Source organism: Bison bison, unplaced genomic scaffold (genome assembly GCF_000754665.1).
Source record: "Bison bison bison isolate TAMUID 2011002044 unplaced genomic scaffold, Bison_UMD1.0 scf7180017864281, whole genome shotgun sequence".
In the NCBI taxonomy this organism is placed as follows: Eukaryota; Metazoa; Chordata; class Mammalia; order Artiodactyla; family Bovidae; genus Bison; species Bison bison.
In genome coordinates, this window is record NW_011494853.1 from 295801 (window position 1) to 316838 (window position 21038).

Here is a 21038-nt window from a genome sequence, read left to right on the forward strand (position 1 = left end):
GCAATATCATAAATTTGTAGCTTAAGAGAAATTATGATTAGCCAGTCTCCACATTTTAAGCCAGATTTGGTTAATATACTTTGCTCCTTTCCATTCTCTTAAAATCAGTACTGTAGACTGATGAGGTAAGCTGCAACATTTTAAAAGAAGAAAGAACTGTTAGGAAGAAAGAATTATTCAATTGTCTCTTCTTGTGCAATTGCTAAAAAGAGCAATGGTATCTATATATGCCATACAAACTGGTGGAGTTCCCTTCTTTAAAATATTAAAAATAACAAGAGGACAGGAATTTCTTTTTAAAGCCTCTCCAACTTTTCAAGCATTCGGCTGGACATTTTAATGAAAAACTACAGTGATTTATAGTAAGCCTGATTCTTTCCAAACTAGAAGAACTGGAAAGTCAGGAATATATTAACACAACAATGTTTATAACAGTGCTACTTCATCAAGTGTGGTCCAGGAACCCCTGCCTCTGTGACTTCTTTGCTACTGATATGTGTCCAGAAAAATATAAGAAGAGTAAACACAAGAAAACAATTTGGCATTGTTCTGATATTTTTACAGTACTTTATGCATACTGTAAATTGGTTTTAGAGCACTATAGTATTAAAAACCACAGTGAATTTTTTTAAAAATATAAAAATGGTCCTCTCCCACAGACGACTTCAGAAGCAATGGTTTAAAGCATATCTAGTGTCATTTTCTTTCATTTTTTTCAAAATATGAAAATATTTATGAAGCATTAACATGAAAATGGTAATGAAGATAATCAGAAACTATAGAGCGATTATCAGATTCTTTTACCTCAGGGCTTGTCAAACTGAGGACAGATTTGGCTCATAGCCTTTTTGTAATAAAGTTTTACTACAAAATAGCCACGTTTACTGTTTAAGCTTCGTCTACTGCAGCTTTCAGGGTTCCCTGATGGCTCAGTGGTAAAAGAACCCACCTGCCAATGTAAGAGATATGGGTTCGATCCCTGGGTCAACAGATCCCCTGGAGAAGGAGATGGCAACCCACTCTAGTATTCTTGCCTGGGAAATCCCATGGACAGGAGGGGCCTGGCAGGCTATAGTCCATACGGTCACAAAAAAGTCAGACACGACTTAGCAACTAAACAAAAAACAGCAGCAGCAGCTTTCACAATACAACAGCTTTACTGAGAGTCACAAAACAGAACATATGGCCTGGAAAGCCAAATATATTCACTATTTGACCCTTTACAGAAAGAGTTTGATAAGTCCATTCTACCTAAACCAAAGAAGTGAAGTGAAGTGAAGTCACTCAGTCGTGTCCGACCTTGTGACCCCCTACCAGGCTCCTCCATCCATGGAATTTTCCAGGTAATAGTACTGGAGTAGGTTGCCATTTCCTTCTCCATACCAAAGATAAGTCTCATACTTCTACTGCCTAGTTTGTTAAAACTTAAAGTCATTTCTATAAGAAGTTCTTTCATGTTCACAAATTTCCTTGTATCACATAATCCTATCAGTTTAGTAGGGCTTTCAATATTATCAGTGCTCTAAAACTGAGGCAATAAAGTCTTATTAGTAAACTCACCATAAGAAAAAGTATCTGGCAGAGGAACACCATGACCTGCCAATTCTTGAAACGTCCAGAACTTATTAACACAGTTCAGGATGGCTTGAGGTCGGTTCATCAGCCTGCATCCCATCTTCTCTAGATGGCGCAAAACAGTGATGTCACTGTCACTCTGCACCCAAGGGGTTGGTACTCTCACTACCACCACCTGCGGGTAGGCAGTGATTAGTTCTCCATTGATACGCAGACCTGAAATACACAGGGATAAAACCAAAACCATCAAAGGAGAATATACAATAAAACAGAGAAATAGATACATACCAAAAGTTCAGGTCTCAAAACTAAATCTACTATTCTGCTAACATTTTACTGAGACAGAGACACATTCCTCCCTAAATGATTTTCTTTTGTAAGAAAAAGAAATTAATGAGAAGAATTTATGTACTGGGTAAATAAATTCTGGTATATGCCAATACAATGAAATATTATGTATTCATTAAAAAGACTCTATGAAGAGATTTATGACAGTCTTTTTTATCTCTATGAAGACAGAAACATGTCCAGATTTGCTTTCAAAAAGCAAATAACTTTGTGTTTACATATGCTTTTAGTATTTAAAAGAGCAGTTTCTTCAGTTTTATCCAGTACCATTCTATTTTTGAAAAGGTCCCAAATAATGGAACAAGGTACTCGAGTTGCTTCTTAAAACCTATATTCATTAAAATATATATACTTATTAAAACATTAAAATATAAAAATGTAACACATTTATCCCATCCAACATCCCAGGTTATTATTAGTATTTCCCCTAATGTTAACTAAGTAAAGAAAAATATGTAGGTAATTTTGACAAATATTTTGTTTGTATCATTTTGTGGCACTTTCTTTCATCATGTAAAATTATACCAGACATCTAAGCCAATGTAAATATAGCTTTATTGGGCTCAGTGGAATTATACTTTAAGATATACCATATAATCAACCCCTTACTCATGGATATCCATTCAATAAATATTAATTACTATGTGTCAGGTTCTTCTAGAAGTTGGGAAGATTGGTAAATAAGGTATATCAGCTACCAGGAATCACCATGCTACATATTACATACCCAAGACTTTTATAGGGAGAGTGTGTGTGTACAACATATTTTCTTTATACACTCATCTGATTTGTCAATGGACATTAAGTTTGTTTCTATGTCTAACTATTATGAATAATGCTGCTATGAGCATGGGGGTAACAGATAAATCTTCAAGATAGTGATTTTGTTTCCTTTAAGTAATATTCAGAAGTGAAACTGCGGGATCCACAATTCTGAGTCAAAGAGACTATATCTGTTCTGATAAGGGAACTGAGCTTGATATTGCCTGTTGATACATCCCTATCTTTTAATCCTTTCCTGTATGGCAGTGGCTAGACACACTTCCCAGACCCCCTTACCAGCAGGATTCCAATTTGGAAAATTCACCAGTGAAAGATAATTACACACAATTTTAAAGGTCAAAGTAGAAGTCATTATTCTCTGGGGGCAGCTATGGGTAGCGCTGTGGTCATCAGCAGATGTGAGGTTTTTGGCCAATGGCTCCAGGCGTTCTCCTCATAATCATGCTGCTAGAGATTAGCAGCAGCAGATTTCTGCAATCCTGCATTTTCTCATTTCTTTGGCTTTTGTGCTGACTTGCCTCAACAGGCAAGATCTAAACAGCATTTTCCTTGAAATCAGAAAAAAGCCTAGTGACCAAATGAATGGAAAAAAGGTGAAAAGGGAATTTGGTTTAGGGCAGAAGATGCTGACTCTGGATCATAGATATGATCTTGGTGATAACATAAAGACATCAAAGTAGAACTATTCTGTAATAGTTGAAGTATGGATAGGAACTATACACATATGTATACAGAATTCATACCTGGTAGGTGGGGTTGAATGTGCACCTACAGGAATCAGCCGAAGACTTAAGAAATAGGGACATACAGGCTGAAAAACGAAAAAGAAAAAATGGAAATTCCTAGGACCAAGACCTGATGAATCTCAGCAACAAGAAGGAAGCAAAAATCTGAAGAAAAATCAGTCAAAAAACTCAAAAAATCTAGTCTTAAGTATTATTATGAAAAATAAGAAAAGTCAGTGTTACCAGAAGAAAATAATCAAATTTGTTACATGAAAGGTAAAAAGAAGAGTGAGCAGAAAAAAGATACTTTAATTGTCAAGAGAAAATTCATCTTCTCATTTCCCTAAACTTGAGTTTTTGCTACTTTTAAGAAAGGGGATTAAAGGTAATGGAAGTATTTCACTCTAAGTCTGCTGCCAAAAAAAACTGGGAATACGGGAGTACTTTACCCAAAGCAGTCAGATCTGCATAGTACACTATAATGGCTATTACTGAGGATGGAAAGAAATTCAGTGCCTCCTGTGACAAAAACACTTTATTACTCCAGGCAAGCAGAAGGTGATCTGAGGCTACCCAGAAACACAGGGGCAGGTACAGATGAATGTGAATCCCCCAAAAAGGCAAAGTACTACTGATCTCTTGGGTATTTTTAGTAAATACAACTTATCTTTGATGTAGAGCTTACGAAACTGAAATACAGGGCAAACGACTCTTTTCCTTAGATCTCTGTTATTCATGATACACAGGTACAATTGCACTCTACTTATTATGGCCACAGCTATTCATTCCAAATGAATGTGCCACCAGTCAGTTCTGCTTTCAATTCCACTTCTTTTTTGCTTATCATCTTAAATGGTAACTTATGATGCTATTCATATAACTTTGCTTTGTACTGCAATAGAGATTTCAATATAAATATTTTAGATGTAAGTTTTGGATTAAGTGTATGATTAAACATCAAAAGTCAGTAATGAGTTAACCTTAGAATAGCAATGGGGCTGGGAAAAATTTCTGTTCCTGTATTTTTTGTATAAAGTATATTATGTATTAAAAGGCTGCTGCTTTGTCGCGGCAAAGTGAGAAGGTGCTAAGGGATAATTATTCTCCTAGTAGAAAGATTCCTTTGGGATATTAATCTCCTTGCCAGTAATTAAGTGGGAAATCTCACTACACCTGTGCTTTTTGAGTCTAGTTTGGCTACATGATCAAGTATTAAGTGTTTTTATCCTCAGGGAATAAGAAACAGACAACTGATAGGCTCCCTGCTGACTGGCATTTCTTTTTCTTCCATCCTTTAGAGTTCAAGAGTATTCATCAGGATTTCAGGAATCTTTTAAAGCTAACATAACTAAGTATTTTAACTGGAAGTGAAGGTGCTATTTGTACATGATTTAAAAGCCACATAATCTCTGTGCCAAAAATCAAGGACGCGCTCAAAGATTTAAGACAGATGAATTATGACAACACTAGACAGCCTGAAAGGGCTTCCATGAATGGAAGGGGTAGTCGAAAACAAATTTTGGACCAGAAATCTAACATATTCTTTTTCAGGCTGTGAGTTCTACCTGGAAATAGCAAGTAGGCAGGATAACAGAGTCATAACTTCTGAGCACTCCCTACACCCTGCTAAATTCACATTCAGTTGTTTAGGTCAGTAACCTAGAATACTAATCCATTACTTAACTGACAAAGCTATTAAATTCACCACATGTAAAATCTTAAAAAAAAAAAAGACCACATAATTCTAAATGCTTTAAAATACTCAACTCATTGTAAATCTATTTTTCAATATTTTAAATAGGACATTAAAAAAAAAAAGACTGCAGCAAGAGGGCTTTGGTCACATTGGACTGCTGCCCATCATAAATGTAGGTCTATCTCCACATCAGACAGGTCTTCTTAAACTTAAAGGAAAAAAATAAAAAATCACTGGCTTATTTGTCCCACAGGTCCCAAAAATGTAGAAAGAAATAATTGCCCAAATTTTGAGAATAGGGCGATTAGTAATGAAAATCTATAGTACCAAGGGTCAAACAATTCTCAAGAGTTATACAAAATACTTAAAAAGTCTTTATTAAGGCTGGGTTATAACTCACACATCTAGAAATTATCAAGTATCAAAAAACCAGGCATAATGTAAGAATCCATTCTTTTGAGAATATATATGTGTTTCCTATCTGCTCACCTGCTTCCCATCAAAATAAATTTTATGTTTCCTATCAAACCATCCCTCTTTAATATCCTCAGCAATCCTTTTCCCCCTCAAATTTGTTTCTAAGACTTGTCTCACTTTTAATCCCAGATAGCAAAAACAAATTTTCTCCAAAGATGTCCTCTTTGGAGAATGACTAGGAACCAGTAACATTTCTTTCCCAGGTCCCTCATCAGTGGTCCAGAAAGAAACAAAAGGGGACTACTTTAACAGTGTGCCTCATTATCACTGAGCACTGCTGACAGTCATGTGGATGAAAAAAAGGGAGAGGGAGAGAGAGAAAAGGAGAAAGAGATGAGGAAAGTAGAAAGCAAACAAACAAGCATTCAGATTATGACTGTTAATTTTAAAGACATCTTTTATTGAAGGCAATGACTGGCTAGCTTCTGCTCTAAGTGCCTTTAAAAACTATAGAATCTGGAGTGAAGATAACCAACTCTATCCCCAAAAGGAGGTAAGATATAACAAACACCGAAAAATGTGATGCCACTAAATACTTCTAATTAAACTCCTTACATTTTATAAATGCTGGTATTTGAGCTCAGCATGTTAAGAGTACATTCTCTTTACCTTTTCTATAGTTTACAGTGGTAGGATGAGGTAGCCTGATGGCACATGTGTTAATTGTTACTAGTAATATATCTTGGGAACTTGATTATCCCCTTTTGTATTCAGCTCCCAAGCAAACTTGGTTTACTTAATACTTGATGCATAAGGTCTCAGTATTGGAAGCAAAAAGATATAAATATATTTTTCTCATTTAGCATGAAAAGTTTTATGAAATTTTTTCCCTTACTATTATCCAAGTATGAAATACTATCTCTATACATTTTCTTCCCCCCATAAGATAGCAATCTACTCTGAAATAGTTAAAGATATGTATGGAGAGAAAAGAAAAGTGGGGAAGTGTATCATTTTAGTCATTATTAATGAAGCCAGTCATAAAAATTTACTGCAGTTTTCCAGCAACAGACTAGTAATGACAAGGCGAGAGGGGAAGCAAGGTATCTTTGTGGTGTCCTTTAAATGTCAAGTCTCACTTTCTACTTTGAAAAAGAGTAAACTTTTTAACAGCTCCAGGTTAAAGTCAACTATCTCCAGGTTAAAGTCAACTATATAAGTCTGTTCCAACCTACTTTGGCAAAGTAGAGCAGGTGACATAACTACATGATATCTAGAACTTTTTTATGTAAAATTCAAAATATAAATATATATTTATATAACCTTAAATAAAATTTAAAGCTATAGAATAATAAATTACAAAGAAGGAAACAGTGTTAAACTCACCGAATACAGAAAACTCTGAAGAAACCAACAGGGTAAGTAAATTAAGGTTCTTCATTCATTATCAAAGGTAGATAATGAAAGGACAGCAAAGGCAAACACAGAAAGTGAACAGACCTATTGCAACAACGACCCCATATCTGATTCAAATCCAAGCTCTACTGTTTCTCCACTGTGTAACCCCAGGCTAGTTACTGAACCTCTCTGTGCCACAGGTTCTTTAAAATAAGAATAGTAGAAGTAATTCCTTTATAAAGTTGTGATGAGAATTAACTTTGTTAACATTAGTTTGGAAGTGCCCAGCAAATAATAAGCACTTAATAATTTTTAATCATCTCTGCTATCCATCTTCCTCTTTTGCACAAAGGAGACTGAGAGTCAAAATAACAAGAAATTTCCATTAGAGTAAGAAATACTACCTTGTTCAAAGCTATATCCCCCAGCACTATCTGGAATATAGTAGATATATAGAAGATATAATTTTATTATATTGAAATTTGAACTTGTCTCACCATGGAAGGGGCGGGACACACAACTCAGCATGTGGAATCTTACTCAGTTCTCCAAACAAGGATCAAACTTTTGCCCCATGCACTGGAGTTTTGCCCACCAAACCACCAGAGAAATTCCTCTCACCATTTTTTAAGACACAGAGCATGTGTTTTACGTAATGTCTGAAGACATACTGCCTAAAACAAGATGTAAATAACTAAAACACCAGAGGTAAATCAAATCATTAACATCTAAGAAAAAGGAAGAACAGAAATTAATGAACTAAAAGCAAATTCCCTGGTCAGGGAGCTAAGGTTCCGCATGTGGCGAGGTTCAGCAAAATAACTGTGCTTCCATAATGGAGTGGTTATCACATTCACCTCACACCTAAAAGGTCCTCAATTTGAAGCCAGGCAGAAACAGGCTTTTTTTGGGGGCTTCTCTGGCGGCTCAGACAGTAAAGAATCTGCCTTCGATGCAGAAGTCCTGGGTTTGATCCCTGGGGTTGGGAGGATCCCCTGAAGGAAATGGCTACCCACTCCAACTCCTGCCTGGAGAATTCGAGGGACGGAGGAGCCTGTTGGGCTACAGTTCATGGGGTTGCAGAGAGTCGGACACGACTGAGTAACTAACAATAACTAAAAATCTAAAGAAAAGAATGGCCAAGATAAAAGTAGGTTCCTAGAAAACTAACGTGTTTGTAAAAAGAAATATAATTTTTAAACTGAAAGTTTTCTGCAGCAGTATCTAACAGACTGCAAAGGTTTATCTTCAACAGACACTTGAATCAGTTTCGTTCAGTCATTCAGTCGTGTCCGACTCTTTGTGACCCCATGGACTGCAGCACACCAAGCTTCCCTGTCCATCACCAACTCCCGGAGTTGACTCAAACTCATGTCCATTGAGTAAGTGACGCCATCTAACCATCTCATCCTCTGTCGTCCCCTTCTCCTTCTGCCTTCAATCTTTCCCAGCATCAGGGTCTTTTCAAATGAGTCAGTTCTTCCCATCAGGTGGCCAAAGTATTGGAATTTGAGCTTCAGCATCAGTCCTTCCAGTGAATGTTCAGGACTGATTTCCTTAGGATTGACTGGTTTGTTCTCCTTGCAGTCCAAGGGACTTTCAAGAGTCTTCTCCAACACCACAGTTCAATAGCATAAATTCTTCGGCGCTCAGCTTTCCTTATAGTCCAACTCTCACATCCATACACGACTACTGGAAAAACCACAGCTTTGACTAGACAGACCTTTGATGGCCAAGTAATGTCTCTGCTTTTTAATATGCTGTCTAGGTTGGTCGTAACGTTTCTTCCAAGGAGCAGGCGTTTTTAAATTTCATGGCTAGAGTCACCATCTGCAGTGATTTTGGAGCCCAAAAAAGATAAAGTCTGTCACTGATTCCATTGCTTCCCCATCTATTTGCCATGAAGTGACGGGACCAGATGCCAAGATCTTGGTTTTCTGCATGTTTTAAGCCAACTTTTTCACTCTCCTTTTATCAAGAGGCCATGGTTCCAAGTGAATAAAAGTAATTACTTAATCTCCAGTTTCATCACTGTGTGCCTTGGGTTATTAGAATCCCATTCTGGAAAGGTAGTCTTAATTGATTTCTGCCCTATCTATGCCAAGTAACCAAGTCTCTGAAGGTCTATTGTTGGCAACATGCTCTCTGGAATTAATTTTTGTATTGGGGAAGTTTATTTGATTTGTAAGCAATTAAAATATCTCTAGTTAACTCGAGCAGGAAAAATAATAATGGGTGTATATAGGATCATGCACAGAATTGAAAAAAAAAAAAAATGATGTAAAAACCAGGGTCAAAAAAAACACCAGGGCCATTCTGGGAATCCAGGAAGCAAGAACAACAACCTATAAACTCAACAAGGTGCCACACCAAAAATAACTAAATTCCAAAATTACTCCTTCTATCCTTGAGTCAAACAAACTTTCATCAGGTCCAACATTTCAACTTTTTATTAAGGAAAATTCTAAATAGAAAATAAAAATATAATAAATCCAATGTACTATCACCTGGTTTCAACAATTATCAATACATGCCCAAACTTGTCAGAGTAGTCTTGCTCATCCCTGTCCTCTTGATCCTTTTCCTTTCCCTAAAGGTAATCATCGTTGTTCTTGTTGTTTAATCTCTAAGTCACATCCAACTCTTTGTGAATCTATGAACTACAGTCCACCAGACTCCTCTCTTCATGGGATTTTCCAGGCAAGAGTACTGGGGTAGGTTGCCATTTCCTTCTCCAGGGGATCTTCCTGACCCAGGGATCAAACCCGCATATCCTGCATTGGCAGGCGGATTTTTTTACCACTGAGCCACCTTGGAAGCCCATACTTAGAAAATTATAGTTTATCCTTTTATTAATTATTTCTTAAACCAGCAAAAGTTAACACTCACATATCCTTAGAAAATGGTACCACACTATATATAATGCCCTTTTCTTAACAATAATTTCACCTAATAATACTGTGTTTTATCAAATAGATTTTCAGCATGTATTATAAAATAAAGACGCTTGGGCACCCACAATTTTCTTAACTGCAACACAAAAGGCACTAATCAAAAAAGGAAAAATATAAACTGTACTTAATTCGAAACTTTTACTGACCAGAAGACGTCATTAACAGAGTGAAAAAAGCAAGCCACAGATAAAAGATATTCATGGTACACATAATCCTGTAAGATACTTGTTCCCAAAATATAAAACAACAAAACAAGAAGATACACCTCAATCAAAAATAAGTATAGAGAGGATTCTGGGAAGATAAAGGAGGAGGAAGCATCAGGACTCTGTCTCGTCATCTAGACAACCCCTCGTCAATTTGCTGAAGGACCACAACTTTCAGAAAAAGACTGGGATCATAAACGCAGTTAAATTTTGATCAATTTCAGAACAGCAGCAACTACTCATCCCCCATTCTCTAGCCATACTGTGCACTTGGTTCTGGAGCAGCTGATACACCCTGCAGGAGTCAGGGTGGGTACAATGACCTGCCCTCAAAATATCTGGGATCTCTGCTCTGATGGCTGGATGCAGCTTCTGATCACAGAGGTGCAGACAAAGAGGCCATAGTACTTTTTGTTATACCATTCCCTCCACTGGGCTTCCCAGGTAGTGCTAGTGGTAAAGAACTCACCTGTCAATGCAGGAGACATAAAAGACTTGGGTTTGATCTCTGGGTCAAGAAGATTCCCTAGAGGAGGGCATGGCAACTCACTCCAGTATTCTTGCCTGGAGAATCCCATGGACAGAGGAGTCAGGCAGGCTACAGCCCATGGGGTTGCAAAGAGTTGGACATGACTGAGTAACTGAGCATGACAATGACATTAAAAGAAACTATGGGGGGCGGTGGAGATAAATTTGGAGCAGATATATTTATATATAATATAACTGATTCACTTTGCTGTATACCTGAAACTAACACAACATTATAAATCAACTATGAAAATCCCATGGACGGAGGAGCCTGGTAAGCTGCAGTCCATGTGGTTGCTAAGAGTCGGACACAACTGAGCGACTTTACTTTCACTTTTCACTTTCATGCACTAGAGAAGGAAATGGCAACCCACTCCACTGTTCTTGCCTGGAGAACCCCAGGGACGGCGGAGCCTGGTGGGCTGCCGTCTATGGACTCAGACACGACTGAAGCAACTTAGCAGCAGCAGCATACCTAATAAAAAAAAATTTTTAAGGGGGGAAACTACCTTAAAGATACTCAAAGAATGAAAAAAGGCAAGGAAACAATGTGTGAACAGAATGTTAATATCAGCAGACAGAACACATAAAAAGAAACCAATAAGTAATTCTGGAGCTGAAAAGAACAATAACAGAAATGAAATTGACATAAAGGAATTCAAAGTGGATTTGAGCAGACAGAACAATCAGTAAACTTATGCATTGTTGGACTCCCAGGAAGACTGTGGGGAGGATCATATTTGAAAAAATAGCGGCTGAAAACTTCTCAAATTGGATGAAAGACATGAATATAAACATTCAAGAAGCTCAACAATCTCCACCTTTTGACAGACACATGGTGAAATGCACTATAATCAATCTTTCAAAAGACAAAGAAAATTTTGAAAAAAGCGAGAGAGAAGCAAATCACCACATTCTATGGATCCTCAATAAAATCACTGGCAGATTTCTCATCAGAAACTTTGGAGGCCAGAAGATAGGAAGTTAGTATCTTCCAACTGCTAAAAGAAAAAACTGCCAACTAAGACTCCCAGCAAAATTCTAATTCAAAAAAGACGCATTCACAGAAAAGCAAACACTGAATGAGTTTATGAGCTGCAAAGTGAAAAGACAGGACATATGTCAGTTAACTCAAAGTAGTATGCAAAAATAAATCTCTCAATAAAGGTATATAAATAGTGTTTATTATTATTTCTTTTTTTAAGTTATTATTTCTCCACTTAATTCCTCATCTGTTTCCTCATCTATAAAATGATACTATTACCTTCCTTATAAGATGGTATGAGATTTAAATAATTAAAAAATATTCAAAATGTGAAAAAAAAAAAAAACCAACTAGGAATTCCTGGATTCATATGATGTACATCAATGAAGTCTTTAATATAAAATTAGATTCAATGTTATAAGGAAACAAGAGTTTCTCAAGGTTTTATCATGTTAAGATGATAAAGGTAGTATTTGTGAATGACAGAGGGCTGGAGAGGAAAGACTGTGAAAAAGAGATATGGGGCTGTTGTGTCATGAAAATGTTGGGCCCTAAGACCCTGATCCAGGACAGTGAAAAGTTGAAGTTAGAATACTTGTGGCTTAGAAGGAAAAAGCAACAATATTTTGTGGTATAAATGGCTCTTAAGAATGGATTAAAAGGCCAAAAGGCAATGTTAGAGAGACAGAAAAACTGAAATAAGAAGACTGTTTTAGGGGGAAAACATGGATTCGGTTTTGACAGACTGGCATGGAAACAGTTGAGAACAAAGTAAAAATGTCCATTAGGCACCTAAGAAAAAACCAAGCACAATGGTTTTCAACCTATGAAACTTCTGAAAAATAGTGATCTTCTAACCTCCCAAATCTTTCTGTAATGTGCCTATTTGACAGAAGCTAGGTCACATGAGGAACACAGGGGACTCTTGGAAATGCAGCCTTTAGTATTTCAACCTTTAAAACACAGAAACATACACCAGAACCCTGTGGAAGTTGTGTTTAGTGAGCTAAATACCACACTGTCCTTGAGATCTCTTCTCACTCAGACTTCAAGAACATGCTTCTAACATAAAGTATCTTGAGTTTTTATTTTCAACAACAGTTGTATGGGCCTTACAATTATAAAGTTGTAAAAGCATGTAACAGATACTAGATAAAAGATTTCAAGGGAAATCTATCTGTTATAGGTACAGGAGGGTGCAGTGACATCCAATTCCTTTCATAATAATTTTACATTTATTTGTGTGATCAACTGATGAATGTTAATGTCTAATTTTACATGCCATACCAATTAACTAGCACAAAGTGGGTACTCAATATTTAATGAACGAATAACACACGCTCTACCCCAGATTTTTCTGAATCTGTGTAAGGTGCTGGAACTGGGCACATGTATTAAAAAAAAAAAAAACTGGACTGAAAATAACATGGTATGCATTTTTCTTATAAAGGTAGTAACTACTTATTAATTCAAGTGAAATAATTTAGAAATATTTCTAATGCAGTTATTTGTACAGAAACAATAACTGCCGAAAGATAATGAGAATGCAATAAAAAATGTTAAGAGGACTGAGATAAAGAGACAGTGATTGCTAAAAGATTCTACTTATTTAAACCCAAGAGATCATGGTATAAATCAGGCAAGATTCTGGATCTATTATTAACTAGCTCATGAATGAAACTACCCTACAATAGCAGACCTGTACTTTGCTTTGCTATTGTGCGAGCTCAGTTGCTCAAACTGGACTCTTTGTGGCCCCATGGACTGTAACTCGCCAGGCAAGAATACTGGACTTGGGTGCCATTTCCTCCTTCAGGGGATATTCCCAACCCAGGGACTGAAACCACTTCTCCTGCATCTCCTGCATTGGCAAGTAGATTCTTCACCACTAGCACCACCAGTAACCACCTTTCCCTAACAGAGGTGACCAATTTAGCTGTAACAAATCCTAACTTTTCCAAAGGAAAGATGTCCTGAAAGATAGTCCCAAAGAATTTCCAACACATTTCCAAAATATCCTCCCCTTGTAATCCGAAAACAATATGAACTATTAGAAATATTTTTTTAAAAACTCATCAGTTAAGACACTTTTATTCACTAAAAATACTATTAATATTTTACACTATACATATAAAGTATTTGCTAAAGAAAAAAGAAAAGAAGAATCGCACATGGATTTTGATTAATTTACTAGACAGACCCCTGACTGGAGTACAGATTCCTTTAGAGGCATCTTAAAAACAAGGCTTTTAAAAAACTAGAGGACAATAATAATGGGGAAAAAGTAGTAGGTTATCTTTAACTTCCCTCACAACTATTTAATAAATAATATAATGAGGGATTTAATAAATACTGCTGTTTTCATTTCTTCTGTAAGATATACTAGATTTTTAGACTAGATGATACTCAGTAATGATAAAGCCTATTATCAGATCCTTTGACCTAATTATTCCTAAAACAAAAAGAATCACCAAATTCTAGGTAAAAATCCAAACTGTTACTTAACTATAGACTTACCCAGGTTTCCTTGTTCAACTGTTAGCACCAACTCATCCATCACCACAGCCCTAAAGTCCAGTTCCTCCTCACAACATTTGGCCTTTAACGCTCGTAAGATCTCTTTTTGGGGATAATCTTCCCTGATTCGACGATCTGTCAAGAACCACAACTTGGCAGCCACAGAGCTACACATCTTGATCTGCTGTTCTTCCTTTCCTGGGATTACTTCGTCCTGAATATAGACTCCTCCTAGATGGAAAAGAATAATACACATACAAAGTAAATCAAGAAATCTTATTTTTTTTTCCTCTCACACACACAAATAAACACTACAATTATATACTAACCATAAAAAAAATAGGAAAAACTATATCCCTGTATCTTTTCCATCACTACAAACTCAAAGAAATAATGTACATTTGTGCAGTTACTGTTCAATTGCTTTCCTTATTCCATACATGTATGTATAATTTGCTGGGCTTCCCAGGAAGTGCTAGTAGTAAAGAACCTGGCTGCCAATGCAGGAGACACAAGAGACTCAGATTCTACGCCCTGGGTCGGGATGGTACCCTTGAAGAGGACATGGCAGCCCACTCCAGTATTCTTGCCTGGAGAATCCCATGGACAGAGGAGCTTGGTGGGCTACAGTCCACAGGGTTGCAGAGTTGGACACGACTAAGCACACACAGCACGTGTATAATTTATTATAAACATCTTTATAGGTATGTTTAAAAATGAGAAGGTAGTACCTATATTACTAGATGAGTATCACTACTGATGTCAATCACCATTTAATCAAAATTAAAATTTGAGAATGAATGTGGCGGAAAATTTTTAAATAACCAAAATAAATGCCAAAGCTCTTCAGTAAAATTTATTTTTCAGTCAAGAGACAGCATGCTCTTACTCAATGTTTTTATTCTATCTTTAAATAGAATTTTTATTAAACAAACATAGCTTGTTTACTAGAATGCCACCAAAAAAGAGAGTGCTACTTCTCAAGAGTTTATATCATGAGTAAGAGAATTGGAAATCATTTTCATGAAAAGTAGCAAAAAGTTACAAGTTTTACTAACAAGCATTAATAGGTGATTTTAACAAATAAAAGATTTCTTTTTTTTTTTTTTCTTTTGCGGTGACTCCTCTGAAGGGAGATGCCTGAGATAGGGTGACACGAACTGGCTGCGAGAGACCAGGTCGCGTCTGCGGGAGTCGGGCGACGGACGTCTTCCTGAGATCCGCCTTCCCCGACGCTCGGCCGCAGCCAAAAGATTTCTAGTATTATTCCACATGACATGGCAAGACTAACACAAAAGGAAAGAACAAGGGGAAGCAATGGCCCAACACATAGATTGCTTCATAGCATCTGCAACTGGTACCATTCGTGTGCTTTTGCCAGTCTAAACCAGAAGGGCCTGCTCCACAGATGCACACAGTAAGAGCAGAACATCAAGGGACAGAGGCACTACCATATGCTTACACACAAAAAACACTCACACCACCCACTCTGTCAAGACCTTGACCCACCTGCCCCAGGACCCACCGTCTCAAAGGCATCAATCACTGGATACCAGTAAATAAGCACAAGAAAGAGGTTTAGAGCTCAATTTACACACTAGGAATGTGGAATGTGGGCTTCCAGACCACTGGAAAAGGTCTCACTTAGAAGAAAAAGCTCCACAAGTCACACCAGAGAGATGCCCAGTTTCCAATGAGAGGGAAACTATTAATATAAAAATGCCCTTAAAGTGTTTACAATGGTAACATTTGAAACACCCACTCATTGACTTCCAATACTCAATATCTCTGTGCCTCGACTCATGCTGAAGTCTAGACCACTGTCTGTTTTTATGATTGATTTCACTGCATGAAACTGCCCTGCATTACTAGTTCAGTTGTGGCCCCAGTAGAAATCAGGATGGGGCTGTGGTAGCCACTGGTAAGTGGGAAGCAGTTATGGTAAAATCAGCTCTCAGGAAAATGCCCAGGCCACAAGAGTAATACACGATGCTTCCAATGATTCTATAATCACACAATAAAAGGCATCCCAAGACTGCTGTCTCATACAGTCTGCAGACTCCTAAGAGATGGTGCTTGTGAGCCTACCTTTTGTCTGGCCTCATGGCCACAGCTCTGACAGCCTCACGTGGTAAAGTTTGGGTGTTTCTATGCTGGTACACAACCAACAACTAACTACATGCTCAGATTAGGCTCCCTATCTCTTTTCATTTTCTTTTTAATGAAGAGGCTCTAAATCCTCTTGCACCCAGGGTTCTAAGAAAGAAAACGATGTTCCCTCTCTGTCAGGGTGAGGTGAAGTAAAGATTGCCACAACTGGACCCCAGCTTTTCAAGAAGGGGTGCTTGAACCCCCTAATGTAGAACTGGAAGAATGCTATTACCCTGCAGAAGAAGGTAGAGACTACATTGATGATGTCAATGGCTATGGATCCTCAAAGCCCACCTAAGTGGCAGACAACATGGGGGTTGTCAGCCTGTGCTGCACTGATGTATCTTCATGCGGAATACTTAAAAATCTTCAGAATATTATGTTATGCCCTGGTTTTTTTGTAAAGTTTTGCAAAGGTATGTGGTAACACTGTGTTCCAACTCAGTCTTCCTGTACACCAAGTAAATGGCATCACCAGGTTATAAAAGGCAAAGTGTGCTTAACCATCCTTAGCTTACTGTTCCATTGGTGTTGGTATCTTCAAATGACACCTGTCTAGATTTTTACCTACTACAATCTTAGTCATCTTCAGAGACCACTTATTGCCAGGGAGTCAAAGGGTACAACCTCTTCTTTGCCCAATGGTCCACTCCGGTTTTCATAGGAAGGTAAGTGGCTTGGTGCTCAGGGATGCTGCTACAGTGGCTGTTGGTCTTTTTCAGGCTGTTCCATTGGAGTCTACATCTAACCATGTGACAGTGTAACCCAGGAAACAGGCAGGTGAGACGCCAACCACAAAGGCACAGGCTCTGTGTCCCCAACTGTCCCCACCCATATAGCCCCTCCTGGCCTGAGAGGCCACCAACACATTCCTACGGGCCAGAGACCAATAGATTGGTGTTTCCTTCCCTATTATTTTAAAACATCTACTTTTCCTTTTTCCCAACCCCTTAACATGAAGGAAAACAATAAAAAGTCAAAAGTATAACCGTAAATGTCTAGGAGCCCAAAATATGGCAATAGAAGGACTACCTTGAAGTTCAAATCATATTCACTATTTTAAAAGACAGGAGGGAATTCCCTGGTGGTCCAGTGGTTAAGACTCTGCTTCCACTGCAGGGGGCACGGAGTGAATCCCTTGTTGGGTAACTAAGAACTTGCAAGCTGTGCCACATAGCAATCAATCAATCACTGACAAGAAAGGGTCCCTTGTAAAATAAAATGGTTTCCCCCTTTTCCCCTGACATTTAACTGAGTAAGTCCGGCTACCCAATAACATATCTGTATGAGAAGAGTTTATTCTCCAAAAGTGTAAGATAAACACAGCATTTGCAAATGCCCACATACACATAGGAGCTTATTTTTCCTCTTAGAATGTAAAATCAGATCTAACTCTCATCCTCTTCATCTAAAAGTACCAAGTAAAATGATATATAAATATCAGATCCTAAGTGAATGCTAAAATAGTGTTTTTGAAATAGAAGAAATTTATAAAATTTTATATTATTATAAAATTATAATATTATTATAAATTTTAAATTAGAGAGTTTTCCTGTGAAAATTATGGATAAACACACAAATTTATCTTTATCTGCTATCTTCCAATAGTCCAGGCAAGGCTAATTAAATGAGAATCCTAAGATGCTTCTTCATTCATTTTTCTTGAGAGGCCTCTTCCCAATGGTAATTATTCTGCTAAGGAAAAAGCAAAATCACAGTCTACCATCTGATTATATTAAGGACATTTTTTACTACTAGAAAAATTCTTTATTCCAGATAAGATACATCAAATGAACTCAGACTAAAAAGACAGAAAAGGAAAAAATGTTGGAAAAAACATATATACACTTACATAAAAACTAGGATTTACTCCATTTGGCAATTACTACAGATGTGCTTTCAATGACATCATTCTGTCCTGGATGTGAAATACAGGAGCTGGATCCGGTTTATACAAACAAATAACAAATGTGTGAACAGTCAGTCTTTGCCTATTATCTTCTCTAACTCTTTTCTCCTGTCAGCTCTCCTCCTGTACATAATCCCCAGGGCTTCATTCTTAAATCTTTCTTTCCCTTCTCTAGAAAAGTCATTCTCAGCCCAGTTTCAACTACTATCATTGACCTACTAAATATATTTTTCCAACCAGGAGTTGAACTGAATTTCAGATCATCTTTTAATGTGCCTAATGGGCATCCCTAACTCAGTGCTCCCACTACTGCCTCAGTTAAGCAAGCAAAGAACTATAGTACATATTTATTGAATCACTGGATTTGCACAGTTCCAAGCCATGCTGTTTAAGAGTTAACTCTGTGTGTGTGTGTGTGATGATATATATTATAAACATATGATCTAATAGAATCACAATGTTTAAAGATGTTGAATGGCATGCCTTATCAAACTCCAAATTGAATAATGAATTATTTTAAAACTGAAAGTTAAATGAACACTGCTGCTGCTGCTAAGTCGCTTCAGTCGTGTCCGACTCTGTGTGACCCCACAGACGGGAGCGCACCAGGCTCCCCCATCCCTGGGATTCTCCAGGCAAGAACACTGGATTGGGTTGCCATTTCCTTCTCCAATGCATGAAAGTGAAAAGTGAAAGTGAAGTCGCTCAGTCGTGTATGACTCTTTGAGACCCCATGGACTGCAGCCCACTGGGCTCCTCCATCCATGGGATTTTCCAGGCAAGAGTACTGGAGTGGGGTGCCATTGCCTTCTCTGAAATGAACACTACCTTCAAATTAAACCTTGGGTATTACTAGTCAAAGCTATGGTTTTTCCAGTAGTCATGTATGATATGAGAGTTGGACTATAAAGCAAGCTGAGAGCCAAGGAATTGATGCTATTGAACTGTGGTGTTGGAGATGACTCTTGAGAGTCCCTTGGACTGCAAGGAGATCCAACCAGTCCATCCGAAATGAAATCAGTCCTGAATATTCACTGGAAGGACTGATGCTGAAGCTGAAACTCCAATACTTTGGCCACCTAATGGGAAGAACTGACTCATTTGAAAAGACCCTGATGCTGGGAAAGACTGAATGTGGGAGGAGAAGGGGACAAGTGAGGATGAGATAGTTGGATGGCATCACCGATTCGATGGACATGAGTTTGAGCAAGCTTCAGGAGTTAGGAGTTGGTGATGGACACAGAAGCCTGGCGTGCTGCAGGCCATGGGATCCCAAAGAATCAGACACAACTGAGCAACTAAACTGAACTGATTACAGTAACCATTTACAGATTAAGAAATGTACATTAATACAATTAAGAAATGCACCTATTTTTTTTTATTAAGTGATACTACACAGCATAGCCTGAATATCCAAAGATGTTCTTTCAGTCCCAACAACCTACTAAATCATACTACCCGCCTATCATACTACCCAAATCATACTACCTACCTATATTGACTTCAATTAAAACTTTTAACACCTACTTTCTTATGCTTAAGGTTTTTAACCAATGATCTGATTATCAATGCTTTTCTCTCAATAAATTCTAATGCTTCCCTCCTCCCCTCCAAGCCCAACAAAACACAATTTGGAATATATATGAAATTTATCCTTTTTCCTTTCCTTGTCTTATCCAAAGGTCTCTATAAGAGGTGGGACTGTATTACTGTTACAAATAAGAGTGGGAATAAGAGGCAGAGGGACAAAAGCATTAAGAAGGATGAGAGAAAGGAAGAAACACTTTAGTATGTATATGTGGTGGTGGAGTGTGCGATTTATTAAAGATACAGAAAATAAAGAACTAAAGAGCCCCTGGATGACAGTAAAAGTGGAGAGTGAAAAACCTGGCTTAAAACACAACATTCATAAAACTAAGATCATGGCATCCAGTCCCATCCTTTCATGGCAAACAGATGGGTGTAAAATGGAAAAAGTGACAGACTTTCTTTTCTTGGGTTCCAAAATCACTGTGTATGGTGACTGCAGACTTAAATTGAAAAAAGTAGAGAAAACCACTTGACCATTCAGGTATGACCTAAATCAAATCCCTTATGATTATACAGTGGAAGTGAGGAATAGATTCAAAGGATTAGATCTGATAGACAGAGTGACTAAAGAACTATGGACGGAGGTTTGTGACATTGTACGGGACACAGTGATCAAGACCACTCCCAAGAAAAAGAAATGCAAAAAAGCAAAACAGCTGTCTGAGGAGGCCTTACAAATAGCTGTGAAAAGAAGAGAAGCAAAAAGCAAAGGAGAAAAGGAAAGCTATACCCATGTGAATGCAGAGTTCCAAAGAATAGCAAGGAGAAATAAGATAGCCTTCTTCAGTGATCAGTGCAAAGAAATAGACGAAAACAATAGAATGTGAAAGACTAGAGATCTCTTCAAGAAAATCAGAGATACCAAGGAAACATTTCATGCATAGATTGGTACAATAAAGGACAGAAATAGTATGGGCCTAAAAGAAGAAGATATTAAGAAGAGGTGGATACACAGAAGAACTATACAAAAAAGATCTTCACGATCCAGATAATCACAAAGGTATGATCATTCACCTAGAGCCAGACATCCTGGAATGTGAAGTCAAGTGGGCCTTAGGAAGCATCACTATGAACAAAGCTAGTGCAGGTGATGGAATTCCAGTTGAGCTATTTCAAATCCTAAAAGATGATGCTGTGCAAGTGCTGCACTCAATATGCCAACAAATTTGGAAAACTCAGCAGTGGCCACGGAACTGGAAAAGGTCAGTTTTCATTCCAATCCCAAAGAAAGGCAATGCCAAAGAATACTCAAACTA

At 37.7% G+C, this 21038-nt stretch overlaps 1 protein-coding gene across 2 annotated transcripts in view; it reads right to left on the reverse strand.

The window, feature by feature from the left end:
- The window catches only part of RIMKLB (ribosomal modification protein rimK-like family member B), a 41453-nt gene that overhangs the window by 10288 nt on the left and 10127 nt on the right, over positions 1-21038 (reverse strand). For both annotated transcript variants that reach the window (XM_010849347.1, XM_010849348.1), the window contains exons 2-3: positions 14133-14363; positions 1561-1791 (exon numbers count right to left, since the gene is read on the reverse strand). In XM_010849347.1, coding sequence (XP_010847649.1) covers positions 1561-1791; positions 14133-14307 — 406 coding nt within the window. In that variant the 5' untranslated portion in view covers positions 14308-14363. The remainder of the gene's footprint in view (positions 1-1560; positions 1792-14132; positions 14364-21038) is intronic.